We start from the raw sequence: 21,144 nt of genomic DNA, 5'->3' as shown, positions 1-21,144 counted from the left end.
CCCTCTCATAAAAAAAAGAAGGAAAAGAAAAATCGGACGACTTAGTGACACTCCGGAGGGTATTTTGAACAACTCTGTGAAAAAAGTTAAATAATGTCGTCACAAATTGGAAAACATAAAAAGGGCCTGTTCTTTTACACAATATATTATAACAATTTAATATGTTAGTGAAGCATTAATTGTGAAATTATTAACGTAATTTTACTATTAGTAATGACGTGAATTTAGGTTGAAATTTTAAGAGCTGATTTTATAATTTAATATTTTAACTAATTTTATTTTTTTCTATTAGGTACAAATTTAGATATTTCGTTCTTGGATATTTTGACTGATTACCATCATGGTATAGTCGTTGTTCCGACTTCCGACGGACGGATTGCATTGCATTTAATGCATTTGCATCCTGCACATTGTAATGCAAATAGCAAACGCAGTAATGCACTACCTATGCATTATTGAAGGCGTTCAAGCCGTTCAAGCCTTCAAGGCATTGTTCCATTTGTGCGACGACGCGACGTCGCGACGTACAATCACGATTCACGACGCGGTGGTATTATCGTAGTACTCTTTGGAACGTCTTTGAGTTTTTCGATCTCCGTGAGTACCATATGATTACTGTTTACCACATAAAAATACAATGGGGCATTATCAGCATCGACGATAATTCTGTGGGTACAATACAAAAAAGAGTTGTAGCAAGCAGTGTGATAAAACAAATTTCACCATTATTAGACTGACTCTCGAGTGTTCATATTTGTTGTTCTGTGATGCAGGTACTTTTATTTGTAAACATTGTAATCGTTTTTGAATTGTTTGTTGATCTGTGATTGAACTGTCGTAACCATAATACTATTTTACAAATTATCATACAATCGAATTATCCTTCAGTTTTTTTGGTCGAATACGAACAGTATTAATAAGATTACAGATTTAAAGTTTAAAAATAGGTATATGTAGCATATTTAATGAAAACGATGTAATGATGATGGAGCAGACAGAATTTGACGAGGATGTTATGCCGAGTGCTATTGACGACGACGAAGATGTATTCAAAGACCTGTTAAATGTACCGGCCGATTGGTCAGCAAACGATTGTTTGTCCACTGGTATTTTCAACTCGTTTGATCCCGATGAAGTTGTATATCGGGCCCAAAAGAAACCATGTAAAACAGTCGGTAAATATGTGATGGGCGATTTATTAGGAGAAGGTAGTTATGGTAAAGTTAAAGAAGTACTTGACTCGGAAACGCTTGTTCGTTGTGCAGCTAAAATATTAAAAAAGAAAAAACTCAAACGAATACCTAATGGAGAAAAAAATGTGCTCAAGTAATAAAATAATTATTTTATTCCTAGTAATAATTAGTTTTAATAAGCTTTAAAATGCCTACACTTTTATCGATCATATTAAAGCATAGATAATCTTACAAATAAAATATTCTTATTTTTTTAAGAGAATGTCACGCCTGCATTCATTATTCTGCAAACATATAAAAGACAATTTTCTATCAGCAGTACTAATTTTGTATAGGTATTATTGATATAAAAGTGAATTTCCCGTTCATCAAACTTAGTGTCAAGAACATTTGTAGTGGTGTTAGTATCTTGGTTTTTTTCCAATTTTTAAGTGAACGATAAGTATGTAAGATATTTGACATACTTGTTATATATGAATTATTATACTTAGAAATTAAAACCAATGTACGTACACAGATAGGTATTATTTTTACATTTTATAATAGGTCAGCTTTATCTAATATTAAGAGTTAAGACTAACAATGTACAATTGGTTCTGTTTCTGTTGAAAATTGTATTATTATTTAGTATAATAAAACGCATGTTTTAAATATGTATTTATATGCTGTTTGAATGTGTGACCAATGACCATATAGGAATTTTTTTTGTGTTATTGTTAGAAAAGTGACATACGCACTGGGTGAAAACAGCAAAAAGACGTACGCAGTTGACGTGTTAAGTAATAACTGAATTAATGAGATTTATAAATTACTTTATTATAATTAGCAAACAGTTAGGAACTTCATAGTTTTATAATATATTATTATATTATATTATTTTTATTATATTTCACCTTACTAGATTTTTTTGTTATGTGATTAAATCTTTATGTTAATATATCAATTTGAAATTTTGTTGCACCTCATTTATTTTATATTTATTTAAGTTAGTAGTCGTTATTAATATAATAATAAATATTACACATAATAATGTAAGTAGTGATATTGATATATTTTATTCTTTTAATCATTGTAGCGATTATAAACTCTTGGTAGGTAATACTTCAGTAGTACTGTTATGGTGATAAGTAGGGCTAGGATTTATATGCATTTGCATGTATTTTTCCTTAAGTCCAAATTTAATGGTTGTCAGATTTGTCCACGATTTGGCTTATTCTCGTTTAAATAGAACCAATTTATTTTTGCATATTTTTGCATATTTTGAACACAATGCATATAATTGCATATTTATAGATTTTTGGAATTTTGACTTTTTTTAACTTAAATTTTCAAATTTTTATAATTTATTGTTAATTTTAAATGGTGTTTTTTTTCATAAAATCGATAATTTTTGGTTTATCCGTCGAATTATTGTAAATATAAAGTATAAATATTATCTATCTAAGAAATCGATATTGATTAACTCCAGGATAAATCGCATTATTTAAAATATGCACCAATAACCTCGTGTGATGTGGGAAGGAGTTTTAGTCAGTATAAATCTATTTTACGTTCAAATCGCTGGATGTTTGTATTTGAAAATTATTGAAACAACACATTATAGTAGCATGTAATAATGATATAATATAAACTAATATTCAATATTTTAATGTAATAATAATACAATTTTGAATTATGATAAATAATAATACTCTAGAAATAATAAAAATTTGTTTTGCATATTTTTGCATATTTTGGTAAATAAAATGCATATTTTACAATTTTTTATTGCATATAAATCCTAGCCCTAGTGATAAGTTATTTTATTACAGCAGCGTAGCTAGAAGGATGTTATGGAAACATCCCCTCTTTAACTATTTATACAAAAATCTATGTTCTATATGATTCAGATATTTACAAAATATGTTGTCATACAGTTCTATTTCATATTTCATATTATTAGTACGAAAATTGATGACTAAAATTGAGTGTGTTAAGTTCCTCATTTGTTGTATTTAAATATAAAATTAAAAAAGTCCTGGCTATGTGCCTGTTCCTTAAGCTTAAATATTGTTTATTTTTTAGAAATATAGTTTATTTTTTAATAACATTTTGTTTTTGAATTACTGACAATAATAGTATGTTTTTAGTATTATATATTATCAAGATTTTTGAAAAATATATTTTATTTAATAGATTTTCAATATCTTTATAAAATTAATGAAATATTTAACTATATTCAACTTGTTATATAATAATAAAATTTATTATTATTTTTTAGTGAAATTCAACTTCTAAAAACATTGAGACATTTGAATGTCATAGAGTTAGTAGATGTGATAGTAAATGAAGAAAAAGAAAAAATGTATCTTCTTTTGGAATATTGTGTTGGTGGTCTTCAAGATATGCTAGAACACTCTCCAGGAAGTAAATTTCCATGCTGGCAAGCACATAAGTATGTATTTTATTATTGAGTTACCTAGTTAAAAATAGTATTGAGAAAATAACTTTATGTTGTTTAATATTATGTGGTATTAGCTACTTTAGTCAATTAATAAATGGACTAGAATATTTACACAGCCGTGGTATAATTCATAAAGATATCAAACCAGGGAATTTATTGCTCACACTTGATGAAACACTTAAGATATCAGACTTTGGAACTGCTGAGGTATGTTGAAAATATAATTGTAAAATTTGTATCTATATTAAAATGTTGTTAATTACAATTTTTAGGCATTGTCACCCTTTGATCCAGAAGGTATATGTGCGTCTAGTCAAGGTTCACCAGCATTTCAACCGCCTGAAATAGCAAATGGAGCTGATGAGTACTCTGGCTTTAAAATAGATATTTGGAGCAGTGGTGTTACATTGTATGAATATTAATGAATTATAAAAATGTTATATAATAATAACAAAATCAATTATTATTTTTTTTTTTAAGGTATAATTTAGTTACAGGAGAATATCCATTTGAAGGTGATAATGTTTATAGATTATTTGAAGCTATTGGGAAATGTAATATACAAATTCCAAGCTTCGTGACAGAACCTTTGAGATCTTTGCTAGTTGGAATGCTTAAAAAAGATCCAAAGAAAAGATTTACCTTAAGAACAATACAAACACATCCGTAAGTTAACAAAGTGTTTTAAATACAGAATGGATCATTCTAAAATAAACAAATAAACATTAAACTTATTTTATGCATAACTAACTGGTTGACAACTATTCAATTTTAAAAATCAGGATTTTTTTCCAATATGAAAAAATTGTTTTCTGATTTTTGTATTATTATTTTAGACATACTATATTATAATTTATAACAATAATATATAACTATTTATGCACTTAAATAACAAGTGAAGCAATATCTTATAAATTATAATTTAAGTAATATAAAAACATAGGTAGATATTAGTTTATTTTGTATGATTATATAAATAATTAATGAAATGATTTATAATGAAAAAAGTAATTTAAAAATAGGTATTAGGTAATATTAATTATAAATGTGAAATTATTTATTTTTCCAATTATATTTTCCTAAACTCTTGGTAGTGTGTAAAAAAAAAAAAAAATAATTTTTTGTTACTAAATTCATGAAATCAGAACAAGAACTATTTTTAGAATGTGGTATTTTTAATGATATCATATACCTATTCTCTTTTTATCAAATCGACAGGCATCTGTTCTGTCTATTTAAGTTTCATTACAGATAAGCTTCATATGGGAATTAGATGATGGTATATTTAGAATAAATTCTAATAATATTTTTTAATTTTTGTATGTTAAAAGTTTTTCAATTTTTTGTAAACTGTTGATTTTTTTCAAGTTAAGATATAGCTTAAAATCACAAATTTTTAAAATATCTTATTTAAAGAAATCACATTAACTAACTTAAATATTATAAATTACTTTTATAATATTTTGATAAAGTAATAACTCTGATTTTTTGAAGTGGATTTTATTTTTTTAATGATGAGGATTCATAGTCAAAATGACTTAATAAATTATTTAATGCAGGTTTTATAGAACAAATCAAAGTAATTTTTTATTGTATTTATGGTAGATATTGATAATTTATTTTTATATTATTATAAAATTAGAGCCGTAAAATTGTTTGCTTTTTCGAATTGAAGTATTAGTTTTTAACTCATTAGAACTCATATCAGATTTTAGAATTAACTTAAGCTTTTTCAAACATTGCCGTTATATTATTACACTCATTAACAGCAATCGATTGCATAACAATTATTGATATCTTTTGTTGTTTGTACAAATGTAAAAAAAATAAATCAATATTTACTCAACGTAATAATAAAATAATATTTATCGGGATTTGAGGGTGGGAGGGGGTGATATAGAAATAACGATTGTTAGCAACCCAACTAAATGACTTAATTTTTCAGAATGGACTAAATATAAATATATTTACCTAGTTTAACTATCCCATTACTCAATTACTGAATATTCCTAAATAAGTCTATATAAGAAAAAGTTAATATTTGTATATATAAAACTTATAAATATAAATAAATAATTTTTTTTTTTTGTGTAAACATTTAAAAACATATTATATACGAGTAATTAAAGATATTAATATTATTTCTTTATCTACAAATAAAAAATTTATTAGTGGTTAGTGGGTGGTATATTTTGATAAGTTGACATTTATAACATTTTATTATATAAAAAATAATATAGTATTGAAAGGTTCAAATTTGTATTGTTTTTTAATATGTATTTCAAAAAATTATTTTTTCCTTGAATATTGTTCATAATTATATTAGAATTATATATAATTCTTAGTTTACCTCATTTATAAAATTAACTTAAAATTTAATTTAATTAAAATATTACTTTTTTTTCCTTCATTGACGTTTTTTGAATGTTTAAAATAAATCTGTACTTTCATACATATGTTTATATGTTTTTTTTATTGTTTAGGTGGTTTGTTTGTAGACATCCAAGAACATCTGAAAAAGTACCTTTTCCTCCTTTGCGTGGTGATTTCATGCATAACATGACTGTATTGCCGTACTTATTTAATTATCATTCATGCGAAACGCCTTCTGAAAATGAAGAAGAGTATATAACAGAACAATTAATTAAAGGTAATAATCTTAAATATAACAAATGAAATGGTATAAACTTACCGAGTTGTATTAATTATTTAATATATAATTCAGATCGACCAAATGGCAGTACATCAGTTCCCATCGATGATGTCAATGATCCATCTAAACGACCCTGGCACAAGCCAATCATGTGTAATGTTAAAAAAATGGCCTCATGTCGATTGTCATGACATTTGTCGCTCATTTTAGTATTGCATCTTTCATATTGTTTTATGTTATAACCATTATTGGTTGAAAAGATTTAATTATTTTTTGAGGTACACGTGAAGTGGTTATTTTCTCTTTTATGGAATCAAGTCCATTTTTTAACAACAATGAAGTTATCTAAGTTAAACTATTGATTTATAGACTATTGACTTAAATATTTTTTAAATTGTATTGATTATTTAAAGTTTAATGATAGTTGGAAACCATAATATTATTTAACAAAGTGTATATATTTAAAAAAAAAGACTATTGTGGAAAAGACAGCTAGATGTGATGTACTAAAGAGAAAACTAATACTCACCTACCTTTAATGTTTTGTTTATTCATTATTTACTTTTGCATAATATATTTATATGTGTGTGCAAAAAAAACCATGTCATATTAAATACATTTTGTTTGCTTTTTTTAAAATTTATTTATTTATAAATATTATATTATTCTTTATATACAAATATATATAAAACATAATAAATCATAATATAATTAAAGATGAGCATCCTGTTGTTACAGTATTTAGAATGAATTAAATTGTATTACGTTATTACGTTAAACGCCCAAGCAGATTATAGTAAGTATTTACAATATTTTTATTTACTGTTTAATTTCTATTAATTTTAAAATACATACATCATTGTATTATTTGTAATGTGACTAGTATGGTATGATTGTTTGGTGCTGAAATTTATAATATGTTAATATATTATTTATTTATATTGGAGTGGTTGAAAATATAATATACTAAAAATTAGATGTTTTATTTTGTGATATGTAATACTTTGATTATTTACTAGTTCTTCTGTAATCTTGGGGTTCAAGAGTAGACTTTCAACTTCTAATTTTCTCTATGATTTATAATTTTTTTATTACTTATATGAATCAATATAATAAATATTAATACAGAATAATCCATGATAATAACTGTCAATTGCTGATAAAATTATGATTGTAAAATTTAAAGTGGTTGAAGGCAATGTCACATTATTTTTGATAAATTAAATACATATAAGTGTTCTGAGTTTTAGTGGTCTATATAATTTCAAATGAGATTTATGATATTTGATAATAATAAAAAGTCAAAATTCACTATGTAAATTAAATTCTATATTTTTGTTTAAAATATATCTAATTTAATAAAATTAATGAACTGGGTATTTTTAGCTTATAAAATATTTATTTTAAATTACATCTGTCTTATCAAGATGTCTAACAATTTTTTTTTTTATTATTAAACTAATCAAATAATTTAAATATAATTAAACATTTAAAAAATATTTTTATAGGTATAATCATAAGAAAGTCAAGTAAAATTACAATAAATTTAAATTTGTAAATAGCCTTGTTTTAAATTTTACAACTGAATACCTACCAGATGTATATTTAACATGTTATTTCTCTCAGCACTAAACCATACATTTATTTTATAGTCTTTGGTTTTCAAGACCATCTAATAGTCCAGTGGTCAAGGACAAAGACAAAATTATAAGTCATAAAATAGAAGATTAATTAAAAAGAATATAAAATAATAAAGTAAATGAGGTGTAGACTTAACATTATAATTTTGGTAGTGAATTGTATAAATATATTAGTAAATATTAATACAATTTAACCCTTTTTAGGATATTTATTGACATGAAAAACAGTACCTACCTAAATAATTGATTTATTATTGAACTTTTAAAAAAATATATAGTCAATTCAAGTTATTTTAGCTATTTAATTTTGAAAATTTTTAGAAATTTGTAAATTGTTTATACATTTGAAGTGCTATTAGCTTACTTAAAAATAAATGTATTAAAAAAAGTCTAAGTGGACCTTATGGTAATATGTTTCCTTAAAATTTGATAATAGGTAGTTCAATTCATTGTATCTTATAGGTATTAAGAAAGGCCGAAAGGGAGAAAATATGTAACCATCTGCGATCCGCCATTACAGTAGGTGTCGGGTGTACCTCGTCATTGAGGAGTAAGTTACTGTAGTGGATCTTAGATGTGTTAAATTTGAATCCAATGATAAATCATTGCATACGAAAAATGATTCTGAGCGAAGATAGTCTAGGAATCTATACAACTAGGTAATTATATTTTATGATATATTATATTTATATTGCTTTAATAGTAATTTATTTAATTAATACTTAATAGAATATTACAGTATATTAAAATAATTTTTGCCATGTACACTGAATTTAAAAATGTAATTGCATGTAGGTAGGTACATACATATCTAGCAACTAGTACTCGCGAATAATATTTTTTAACTACTAAAAATAACTAAAATCGTTATTCTTGGTTTAACATTTTAAGTATTATCTAATTTCGTCCAAATTTAAACTTAAATGTCTATACCTAGCTTTTGTTAAATTTTACACACCGAACAAACACGTTTGGCTAATAGTATGTTTGGATCTCGCAGTTAGCGACTCAGTAATCGAGTAATCAGTTATTTTCTCTTGTTAATGTTTACAATGAAAACATTTCAAACCACGACCCTATTGGATGAATAGTAAGTTTTTATAAACAAAAATTTTATAAATGGGTCGTACTCAATATGACTGAATGTATAATGCATGAAAATATAGATGTTGGTGTTAATTCGCTGAAAAATATAATAGTTGATGCTAGTCTTTGGACAGAAATACAAAGTTTTAATGTGACATTAAAACGAAAGGTAGTAGAATTGAAATTGAGTAGTGAGAAATTATAATTTGAAATTTCAAGTTCATATAAATTTATTATCACGGACAGGCGACAGCTCTAAAGAAATATCGAGTAGGTCATTTTAAAAAAACAGTTGTATAGTGACGAAAGAAGTCGCGAGAACTTTAATAAAAATAATTTACAAACTACCTCCAATAACAGTATGTGATTAGTGAATGATTTTTAAAGTGTAATAATTGATCTAAAACGAAGAAGCTGAGGGACATGAGCAACAAAATATGAACATTTTGGCTATTCGTAAAATTAAAATACCAACAGTTTCAATGAATTATAAAAAGAAGAGAAAATATTATAAGAAGAGCAAATTCATATCATCAACTTAAAACAGAAAAAAGTTTCTGATGGTGATTCGTGGATTAAATGCTGAAACCATATAGGTAAGTTGATAGATACTCCTAAAAATGTATACTTATCCATACATTCTATAAATAATATTATAAAAAACATTGTTTACCTCAAAGTTATGGAAAATTGATTAGTTTTGGTTGAAATGTGGTCAATATTTAATTTTGCAGAGACGAGTAGGTATAAGTTAGGTATTACCTTAGACCTCAGTGTGTTCCGAGAAAAAAAAATATTTTTGACGTACCTACGCTGAATGCGTTCCAGATCATATTAGTTTTCCTGTAAGACGCATCACGAGGTGTTTATTTTTACTTTTTTAATAGTCTTATACTATTGATTATAGAATTTTCTATAGTCAATGCTTATATCCATCCTTAGATTTGTGTAAGTGAATTTATTTTTTATAACATTATTATTTAATATCGATTTTTTTTTGTGTAAATACCTACAGCTTGTGCGTAGTCAGTCAATAGCGTTGTCCAAATTCGAAATGCTATTAACTATTAAGTACTAAACTCCCTGTAGTCTCTGTAATTAATGATGGCGGATTTATGGCGGTGCTTAGACCTGATTTTGCTTTTTATCTTATCCTATGACAATCGCCTAAACACTCCGTAATAGCAAGCTAGGTATTAATTTTTAATTTATATTTTTTGTAGTCATTATACATCAGTACTAGTAGACGTCTAATGTTTTAATAAAAATTAAAAATTCGTTACATCATGAGAGTTTTGGCCAATAAAACTTCGTTATATTGAGGGAACAAAACTACATTCAATTTTTCGCTGTATCAAAAGAGATTTGCAAGGAAACGACAGTTTCATTCGTTTTATCGAGATTTTCGTTATATTGAGCTTTGTTATATAGCGATTTGACTGTAGGTACATCGAAATTTATAGGGCTAAGATAATATTGATGGTCTAAATAATAAATATCCTTGTCTAATTTCCTTTTAACATGCATGCCAGTTAATTAAAAATTACTTTGATTGTTATTTGTTGCATAGATATAATATGTATAAATATACCTATATTATATTATATAATATCTATGAATATTGCACAATAAACAACGACAGCTTCGTGAAAGTAGGTATAGCAAAAGCAGTGTTTGCGGCATTGTCGGTTCAAAAAAATAAATAAAGAAGGTATAAAAAAATATTTTGAGTTTCTATATAATATACATTTAATTTAACAAAAAATATAACTAGTTTTTTTTTTCATTTTAACTTATTTTTCTATTTGAAAAACATAACAATATTGTATATAATAATAATAATAATTGTACCTATACAATTTACAGTGTAGACACAATTATAAAACATAAAATATGTAAAAATACTTTATATTTAATATTTTAAGAAAATATTTTGTTACGATTGTCTTATAATTCGGTGTGCTTTATATTTTCCGGCAAATTAACGCCTGGGAACTCGGTTAGTGGCAACGTGCTCCAGAATATATGGTTTCCGGGATTTAAGTACTCTTGAGGTTCTAATGTTTGGTTCTGTGTGATCTTAACTAATTTTAATGGATCTGTAGGATTTTTTGACACTGGTGACCATACTGTTGAGTTTCCTACATCTGGAACTCTGAAACAATGTGTAGCCGTGTAGTTTTAGTACCTTTAGTTTGTACATATGTATGTAAAAATGTGTATTTTTTCATTATATTAATAATCAATATGCTACAAAGGACAGAAGTGTAATCGTCATCGTCTACTTATAGGTTTAAAATTTAAAATTTTGGCCTAATAATTTTTGCCACTGAGTGATTACTTCATTATGTCAATCGAGCCATATACATATTGTTAATCTTCAAACATGCTTATTACAAAATTATTTATAGAATGTAATATGTATGTAATAAAACTAAGGTAAAAAAAAAAATTAGTAAAACTTGATATTTAGGTTTTTTAATTTTGTTCGTTTAGTCAGTTTTTTTATTGCAGCGTCAATCACTGGTATTTTCTAAAATTATTTTGAACCCAACCCAAATGCCTACAGTGGCTGATTCATGGAGGCATACTTTTACGTCAAGGTTTCGGAATCACTAAGGTTAAGTATATAATATATTTGAAATATATTTTGAATTGTCAGTTTAATGGCGATTTATTAAGTCTCGTCAAAAAGAAAAGAAAAACCTATTAACAATTAACTAAACGATTGTGGGATATGTTAAGGAATCTGCTTATTAAGAATTATGATAAAGATAATAAAATAATTAAGGATAGGTACTTAATACAAATAATAAACATACCCAGTCTTAGCGAATGATGACCATATTTTCACCATAATTGGAATTAATTTGGCGTCTTCAACATTGTCGTGTGGATCTCCGTATTCGGTTTTTATAACGTACATTGTATCGTCACCGTGTGATACTCCTATAATGAATAAATATTAAATTATAATACTTAGATAACACTTGCAGGTATTATCTTAACCAGATGTTATTTACCAAATTCTTGAGAGGGTCCAGTTTTGGAATATTTGTCTGAAAGTGAGTATTTACCCCTATAACCAAATTCATAAAAGTATACTGGCGATGTATTTATTGAAGCCAAATGTTTGGCTGCTCTAGCTACTGGTTCTTTGAACAATCTGTCTGAAAGCATCTAAAATGGATAATGCCATGAGTTATTTATTAATTTTTTTTAATTTTTACAAAATAATTGTGTTTTTAATGTTTTAATATTAATTTTAAGTAGGTAACTTAGTTTTTATTATAAGTTTAGATTGCTAAACTTATTTTGAGGGGCTAAATCATCATATTATTTTTTTTATAAGCTTTATTATTTATATAAATAAAATAAAACTATTATTTATACAACATTATTTTAATGGATTTATGTAATAATTATAAAATAGATAAAATTAATAATAGTAACGGAGCTTTAGTCTAAAGTTAATACGCGCTTACGATTTATTTATTAATAATATTTTACAATCCTTGATACAATTTTTAATCATATCTAAATTTTAACAGTTAATTTTTTAGTTTAGTTATTTTGAGTTAATGACTCATGTCTATGAACTGTATACTTAATATATTATATTTTGTTTAATACTAGTTAAAAATAATATAAATTGTTCTAAAATGTTTAAATTAGTATATTATATATTTGTATATGATGTGAGCTTAAAATACTAATATTATCTTACTTCGACAACTTCATTTTTAGTTTTTGTAGATACTGTATTGTTTCCAAAATAAAATGTTTTTATTTTTTGTGCGATTTCTAGTCTTAAAGATTCATCTGAAATTGTGTTATTGTAGTCCAATACGAATGGTAGTATTTCGTTCCATTTAGATTCCATTTCAACCAGAGTTTCTTCATGTGATACCAATTCAGCGGCTGGATAGAGGCCATCTTCTTGAGTAAAGCTTAACAACAGCGGGACATCTTGAGCTGGTAAGTTCTCTGGTAAGTCCGTTAAAAATCGGTCTGTTCCGATTGTTTCAACAGTTGGTCCAAATGGTGAAAAAGGATTGTACTTCCACGGCTAATGAGTATGAAATACATAATGATATAATAAATAATATTTATAGTATACCATTTGCAAGACTGCACGATTATTTTTAAATAAAAATATTTTTACTAAGAAATTTTTCAAGGAGTTTGCAATGGCTAATGCTGGTCTTGATCTAAGGCATTTAATTGTGTCCTTTGAGTAGTATGTAGGACATCCTAGTGACTCTGCTAATTCCTTGGTCTTTTGAATAGTGTTTTCTGTGATGGCCCAGTTACAAAAAGCACTTCCACTTTCAGCGATTCCTCGATTAAATAAACCTGTATGTATGAATTATTACTGTAATGATCGAATTGAATAGTACCTATATAAATATGAACAGGCTATATAGAAAAGTTTAGATACTGATTGAATTCTTTCGCTATTCGCTCGTCCCGACACAAGACAAAAGTATTGTATAAATATATTTTAAATGAATCAAACGCCGTAAAAACAATAATTTATATATTTTTACTTGGGAAAATTCTTTCAGATTATATAAAAATAGTAATTACATATACAACAGAAACATGTGGAATAATTACTAAATGTCTAAAACATACGGAAATCTAAAAATTTTACATGACTTTACCACTTAGGTATTAGATTGAGTCAGTACAGTCCAATTGAAAAGAATAAAAATGGAAGTAAGACTATAAAGAAGCAGAGAGTTAAACAGCAGAATTTGATCTAGAAAACTAATGGATATTACTGTAAGTAATACCCATTACCTTACCATCTATTTAAGAAAATCAATGGAAGTTCAGCTATTTGGAAATTCGCCCGTTACTATAAAATACTTGGTGCCTGATGTCTATTTTCCTTAGTCATTATTTGATGCTTGGTAGGTAAGTTGGAAAATAAAAACATAATAATAAAACTTTCTAAGATAAAAATTAATTAGAAAAATGACTCACATAATTATTTGAATATCCGTATCTTATTATCTCTATTTATTTATTGTCTTAGTTTTCTTCAAACCAACTTCATGAGTTATCATAAATCTCGTTGACACATTTTTTTATAATTAATAATCCGATTAAAATGGATTGTAACGACTAACGAGATACCTTTTGATTAAACAGACGTGGTATATTTTTATTATGTGTATGTTTTGAGTTCTTAATGTTTATCACTTATATACGTTTATTTATGAAATTTTTAGATTAATGTTTAATGATAATCTTTGTGTACAAATATACAAATATACACAATGTGTATAACTATATACTACATAATATACTTTTATTTTTAAGATAGATTAGATACATTATTATATTATGCTATTTACTATAGCAAATAGTAAATAAGTAAAGTATATCTGTGAAAATAAATGAAATTAATCCTCGCTAAATTTAGATTCAGGAATCTTCAGGATCCCTAATACGAACTTAACACCAATTTAATAATAATATATTACGTATTGTATAATACCTGTATAATTATGAAACAAATTATAATATACTTACTCTTGAATAGATAATAAATTATAATAATAATAACAATAATTATAATATACGAAACTAATGTTAATAATTTATATCTATTTAAATAAATCGTCATTTGGGAATATTAAAATATTAAATCAATACTGTTAATTGGTACGTGAAAAGTGTCTAAAGATGGTTAGCTATTAATCTATTATGATACAAGACAAAAAAATCAAGTGTGAGTAATTACTATCTAGTTTAATCACTTTGCACTCGGGCATACTTTGAAAATATAGTAATAAGTTCTTCAAACAATATAGGAAAACTTTTTCTCCTTCAAAAACCACAATAATTTATTGACTGAAAATGAATGAAGCTTAATACAATATATTTCAGACGACTTACCCTGCGACATGGGTGACAGAACGTGGTAATGTACACTAGCCCCGCCGGCCGACATGCCGGCGATGGTCACTGAACCGGGGTTGCCACCAAACGCAGCGATGTTGCGCTGGATCCACTTAAGAGCTGCCACCTGATCCTTGAGGCCGTTGTTTCCTGGCAATACGTCATCTCCGGTGCTCGCGAATCCCAAAGGTCCTAATCGGTAGTTGATCGATACGTAAACGATATCTTCGCTGTCCAAAAGATAGTGTGGACCATAACCGATGCCCGCGCCGAACTGGAACGCGCCGCCGTGGATGTACACGATCACGTTCATCAGACCGCCGGGTATAAGCCCTTCTTGAGGTAACTGCGTAAGATACATCAACATACATTACATACACGAGGTGATTTTTTTTCGACATTTATATTATATCATTATACTGAATATCGACCATATCGACCGATATATTCGAATATATCGTAATAGATCGATTATATTATTTGAGTTCTATATAATATACCTATTGAAAGTTTATAAGGTATAGTATTATCAGGGTTAGGCAGTATCTTAGATATAAATTGTATTTTGTATCTTGTATCGTGATACATTTTTAGCAGTGTTGAATAGTTTAACGCAAATTACAATAAATTTTTGTAACGAAATTACTTTTTAAGCGTAGTTTATATGGTGTAACGTATTATTTTTGACATTATTAAAATAAGTTAAAAATGACAAAACGTCAATAAAACCTAGAGCCAAAATATTTGAAAAACTAAAAACCAATTAAATTTCTAAAAATTCGAAAAGTTCAGACTTTAAGATAATAATTAATATTATATTAAAGATCTCAGAAATTAATGTTAATGGTGAAAAGTAATTTTTTTTGAGTCCAGATTCAAAAAATAGTTTGAATTAAAATTAATTATGATTTATGATTTGTGAGTAATCCAAAATCTTAAATAACAATTAAATATTATTATTTTTCATCAATTACTGATGTATCTATATATTTTTTTAAAGTAACGATAATTGTAACATTTTACTTTTTGAATAAATAAGTAAATTAACGTGATAAAAACAATTTTGCTTGACGCAAATGTAATTTAAATGAAAATATTTATTGTAACGAGTAACGTATAGTTTTATTATTTTTTTTAAAGTAATTTACTCAACACTTTCCAAATGATTAGATCCTTCACTCACGAATCACCACTAAGTTTATTGTATAAAATACACATAATCGCATAATTAAATATTTTTGTCGATTATTTATTCGTATAAGTCCTTAATTAATTTTGTTTTTATGGCACATCATGGGCCATTGAGTTGTACACTATTGTTTTGAATGTTTGTCACGTGGTAAATTGGTGCTAACAATTAGTTATATGGATTATATATCATAGATCAATGGTAAATTGGTAATTGGTAAATTGGTTTATTAGAACTATTTTTATCATATTGATAATTTATATACTTTAATATAATATATATTGTAGATAATATTAAGATTTACGTGTAATGGACTAGGTAAAAGTTTTATAATTATGTATATTATTACTTAGTCATTTTCAATAATGACTAGTAGGCGTCTAAGCATGGCATATAATGCCGAATCATACAAATTATTACGTATCTACGTTATTAATATACTTAATATATATATAGGCATAACGATATAACAATAACAATATAAATATATCCTACAACTTATTTATTTCAAACTATTTGATGTAACCGTTGGACGTTGGTATGAAACAAGAAAATTCATAGTTCTAATTGTTATTAAAATATTATACTATTTACTTACTTTTGGAGTATAAACATTGAGATACAGGCAATCTTCACTTCCGACTACTTTGAATTTTGCATGGTCTAGTCCTATGCAATTACTGCCGGGTATTGTGGCGTTCCACACACCCACCCATGGTTTTACTGGTTGTGGTTCCTATAAAATTAGATAATATTAATTATTAATTATTAATATACTTCACAATATTATTAATAATATTAAATTCACAAAATTCTACTAAATTACTTCGATTTTGAATAATAAAAAAGAAGAAATGTTGTTTCAGCGGTGAGATGGGAGTGAGTGGTAGGAATAAATAAACGAGCCCTTATATTGGACTATCTGCAGGACAGTCTTGACAATGATACTGTTAAATTAAATAATTGTCATCAATGTTATGTAAATCAAATTTTTTACAAAATCACGAACATTTGGGTATTATTTCGTAATATTTTGTATAAATATCTAAAATTTTCAATTTTAATGGTTATGTATTGAAAATGTAATACAAGTTTTGACATAATATAGTGTAATGTAAAATAATTAATGATAGGTATTCGTATTACCTTAGGAATTATACATGTACATTATTTTGTTTACTGTATAATAATATTATTGTTTAAACTCTATCGTTTTCTATAATGTGAAACTTGGTCATTAATATAAATACAAGAATTAATTATTATGAATTATATAATAATATATAAGTATTCACACGAACTATTTTATCAGTGTTTCTCGATAAAGAATACCATCGATATCATATGCGTTCGCATCTCCTGAGATTTTTTCAAAACCCAAATTTTGATTATTAAAACTATACTTAGTTATAGATGTATAATTTTTTATTTATCTCAAAGAATAAGGTTGATCGTTTAGGAATGGAGTCCTAATAAATTTGTAATATTAAAATGTATTTTTATCGATCCCGATCACCCAGCCATTAAAACTGGTAATGATATGATAGAAATATTATCGAGATATATTATAATCTATTTATATATAACATAATTTTTCTATTTTGTTTTTATTTTAATGTTAAGTGTTATTTGTTGTAAGCTTAAAATATCATTTAACATTATCATCATAATAACAAAATCACCGGAGGTCGTTACACAATACACACCCACCTTGAAACGGTTTTTGTAGACCGGTGGACTGGCGTACGGTATGCCCAGGAAAGCGTACAGCGGTCGGCCGGTGACGGCCGTGTGGTCTATGCTGCCGGAAAGTTCACCGGATTCGACCCTTACTCTGGGCAGTGGCGCTGACGACGACGTCAACGCGCAGCAGATCGCCGCGGACGTTAGACAAACGTACGCGACGATAAACCACGTCTGTCTGGTCATTGCTAAGCGCTCTCAGGAAGTAATAATATTGATATACGATTTAGGCGTTGGTCAATGTTTCTGTACGAAAAAATGCGGTGACTTATGTACGTGATAACGTTACTTGCTAGTCGATTTCACGATTTTTCGGTTGAACAGACGGGCGACAGCGACACTCTTTACCGGTGGATCACACACTGTGGGCTTTATAACGAGACCTCATCGACATCATCAGATGCTTTTATACAGGGCGTGAGTTAGGCCGTCATCTTATCGCACGATGATTCCAATGTTTGCTCGGTGCCGTGTATAATAAAAATAAATACCGTCTAATGTGTGCTTGTACTCTTTCTACTCGCATACAATATACCTATCTAATGTTGTTTACGATGGTTACTGTACTTAGACGACGTCAGGTCGAGGTTTATCGCTTATCAACGAGGAAACTGTTTCATAACAACAACTGCGTCACGTATACAACCCGCGGTCGTCGTCACTCGGTTACTCGGTGACACCGCCTACGCTTCGACCATCGTAAATCATTTGCCCGGCGTAGTTGGTTGAATCCGTGATAATATTATGTTGTTGTGATGTGTGTTTGATTAACTTAATAAAATACGTGTCACAGCATCGATATTTTCCTAGTGAGTACCATCGAAAAACCCGTATAATATGATTAAAAAAATAACTTTGCTTGGTTAAAGTCGTACACGATTCAAATAGGTTTACAAACTAAGATCAAAAAAAAAAAAAAAATCGTAGATTATTACTCCGAGTACATACCGATTGTAACCGCTGTACTCCGTGGTCCCATTGATTATAAATACTGATAAATATATAATATTTTTATCAATGGTAATACGTGAATTGAGTTGTAGGTACGGTATATCCAGTGACGATTCCGTGGTGTGAATTAAATAAAAGACGCTACGACAGTGCAATTAGGTATCTATAATATGTAATAATTATATTATATTGAATCAGAGTTCAATCATTTAAACCGTGTAAACTTCGTTGTTTTCCATGCTCAAATTATCATGTTATTTATTTATGTTAATATTATCAATTTATCATAACGCGTATTTTTGTTTTACTCAACCATTTTTTTTATACAGAGTAAAGAGGGGATTTTGTTGTGATACATAATAATACGAGAATAGTGTAGTATAGACTTGTATAGTCTTGGTACTAAAGACCACGTGCTATAGAGTATAGACTATAGTAGGTAGGTATGTCGTATATTCGTATAAGGTATACTCATTGATCGTTTATTGTCAAGATGTAACAAACGAGCAAGTGACGTTTTTTCTAATCAAACCACTTGTTAAATCGTTGCCAACTTAAAATAACTATAAGTCGATTTCAATAATTTGTTTCTTAACACTTGTTCTTAACACTTTGTTATGGAAATGGCATCGATTTTTTCATTAGGGAGTACATAATAATTAGTATAACACCAAATAAATATTAATAATTCAGCAAAATATTGTCAAACAAAACGAGTATTTTTCTTGTAATCTTTATACATCATCAAAATACAACGCAGTCTGTATTTAAAATTTTACATAATTTAATTAGCCATACAATATACTATGTATATGTGTGTGTATTGTGGTATACTTAAATACCAAGCTAATATTGTTATCTGCATTGTATGGTATTATATAATATAATATGTTTTTATTATTATTATTAATTCTTAGGCCACAAATCTAAAGATTATTGGCTTAAAGCTAACTATATATACATATTTTAAAGAGAGAAAAACAATCAGAAAAGTATTATATAATATATAGTTTAAATCATATAAAGTTTTAATAAATTAAAAATATTTCATTTAATATTTTGTTCGTCCGGTCCCAATGTTAACAGATTGCCTGGAAATTTTTGGATTTTTCTGATATCATGTTTTCGTATTTTTGCAATTCTTTAATGTCCTAGCAAAATGTCTAAGAGGATCTGTAAGCATTGTCTTTTAAAATGCATAAACGATTTAGAATTTTAAAATGTTCATGATTAGATTTAACATTAAAATATAACAATAATAATGTATACCTTTTTTTATTACCTTCATTATTATTGTTATATTTTAATGTTAAACCTCTAATAAACCTCTTATTAGATACCTATAATATTTCTCATTTTAAATTCGATACTATGAAAATTTTATTTAATATTAAGTATAAATGAGTTAAAAAGATTTTTCAAAACGTCCTCTTAAACTTTAACTTCATCCTAATTTTGTCATTGATCTGGTTCTGTATATTTTAGGTGTCTGTGTGTCAAGGAAGTGTGTCCGAATCAATGTGTTTGTCGATTATCTATCCCGATTTTATAAGTCAAAACTAGGCTAAGAGTATACTGCGGTTTTAATATTATTAAGTTCAGTGTGATTTTAAGTTTGAACATTGTTGTTGCCACTAATTGAGTATTCATTTTTTATATTACTCAATGTCGTAATATTATATTAATGGTTTGACTGTTAATTTGAAGGGAATTTATCTGGTTTAGAATTTTTTAAGATATGTCTTTTGACATGCGAAAGTTTTTAATATTAGATAGAGAGAGTCATTGAATATGTTGGTATTATAAATATTATATTTTATTTACTGATAATTATGAAATATTATAATTTATATATATATTTAATATATATATATATATTTTTTTTTATTTCTTTTATTCAATTGTTTATTCTGATTGTTATTTTATGCACCTACTATATTTTTTTTTTACAGTAGAATACAATTTATATAATACTGTAAATTATTTTTAACTTTTAAATATTAAAACAATTGTTATCTAAAGTATATATTGTTTTAACGTTACGTGATTTATATTAATTTTGGATTTATAGAGACTTATTATTCACATTAGTTAGGTATTTATAAATTGAATATATATAATTATAGGTTATGATTATGATAAAATATTTAATTATAGTAAATTATTTTTTTAAAACTCGTTAAAAGAAATTTTATCTTAAATAATTTCTTTGCTGTTGTTGGAGACATTTATGTCATACGTTATTACTTATTATGTTAACTGAGAGATGAATATATAAGTGATATAATTTGTGTTTTTGGTTCTTTTTATTTAAATTTACTGTTTTAAAAATT

General features: G+C 26.6%; 2 protein-coding genes across 2 annotated transcripts; one reads left to right on the top strand and one right to left on the bottom strand.

The window, feature by feature from the left end:
• Positions 1-685: 685 nt before the first annotated feature.
• Positions 686-7,078, top strand: LOC114125453 (serine/threonine-protein kinase STK11-like). The gene is made up of 7 exons (XM_027989108.2): positions 686-1,326; positions 3,454-3,627; positions 3,711-3,843; positions 3,909-4,045; positions 4,117-4,302; positions 6,120-6,286; positions 6,362-7,078. Exons 1-7 carry the CDS (start codon positions 980-982, stop codon positions 6,478-6,480), a joined length of 1,263 nt encoding a protein of 420 aa, XP_027844909.1. The 5' UTR covers positions 686-979; the 3' UTR covers positions 6,481-7,078.
• A 3,656-nt stretch (positions 7,079-10,734) lies between these two features.
• On the bottom strand, positions 10,735-18,738 carry LOC114125450 (esterase E4-like). Its single transcript, XM_027989106.2, has 8 exons — positions 17,828-18,738; positions 16,716-16,853; positions 14,926-15,274; positions 13,181-13,371; positions 12,743-13,084; positions 12,039-12,195; positions 11,838-11,964; positions 10,735-11,170 (listed from the first exon to the last, which is right to left on the bottom strand). Exons 1-8 carry the CDS (start codon positions 18,044-18,046, stop codon positions 10,963-10,965), a joined length of 1,731 nt encoding a protein of 576 aa, XP_027844907.2. The 5' UTR covers positions 18,047-18,738; the 3' UTR covers positions 10,735-10,962.
• Positions 18,739-21,144: the final 2,406 nt, after the last annotated feature.

This window comes from Aphis gossypii, chromosome 2 (genome assembly GCF_020184175.1).
Source record: "Aphis gossypii isolate Hap1 chromosome 2, ASM2018417v2, whole genome shotgun sequence".
NCBI classification, from domain to species: Eukaryota; Metazoa; Arthropoda; class Insecta; order Hemiptera; family Aphididae; genus Aphis; species Aphis gossypii.
This window is presented reverse-complemented; position numbering and strand designations above follow the sequence as displayed.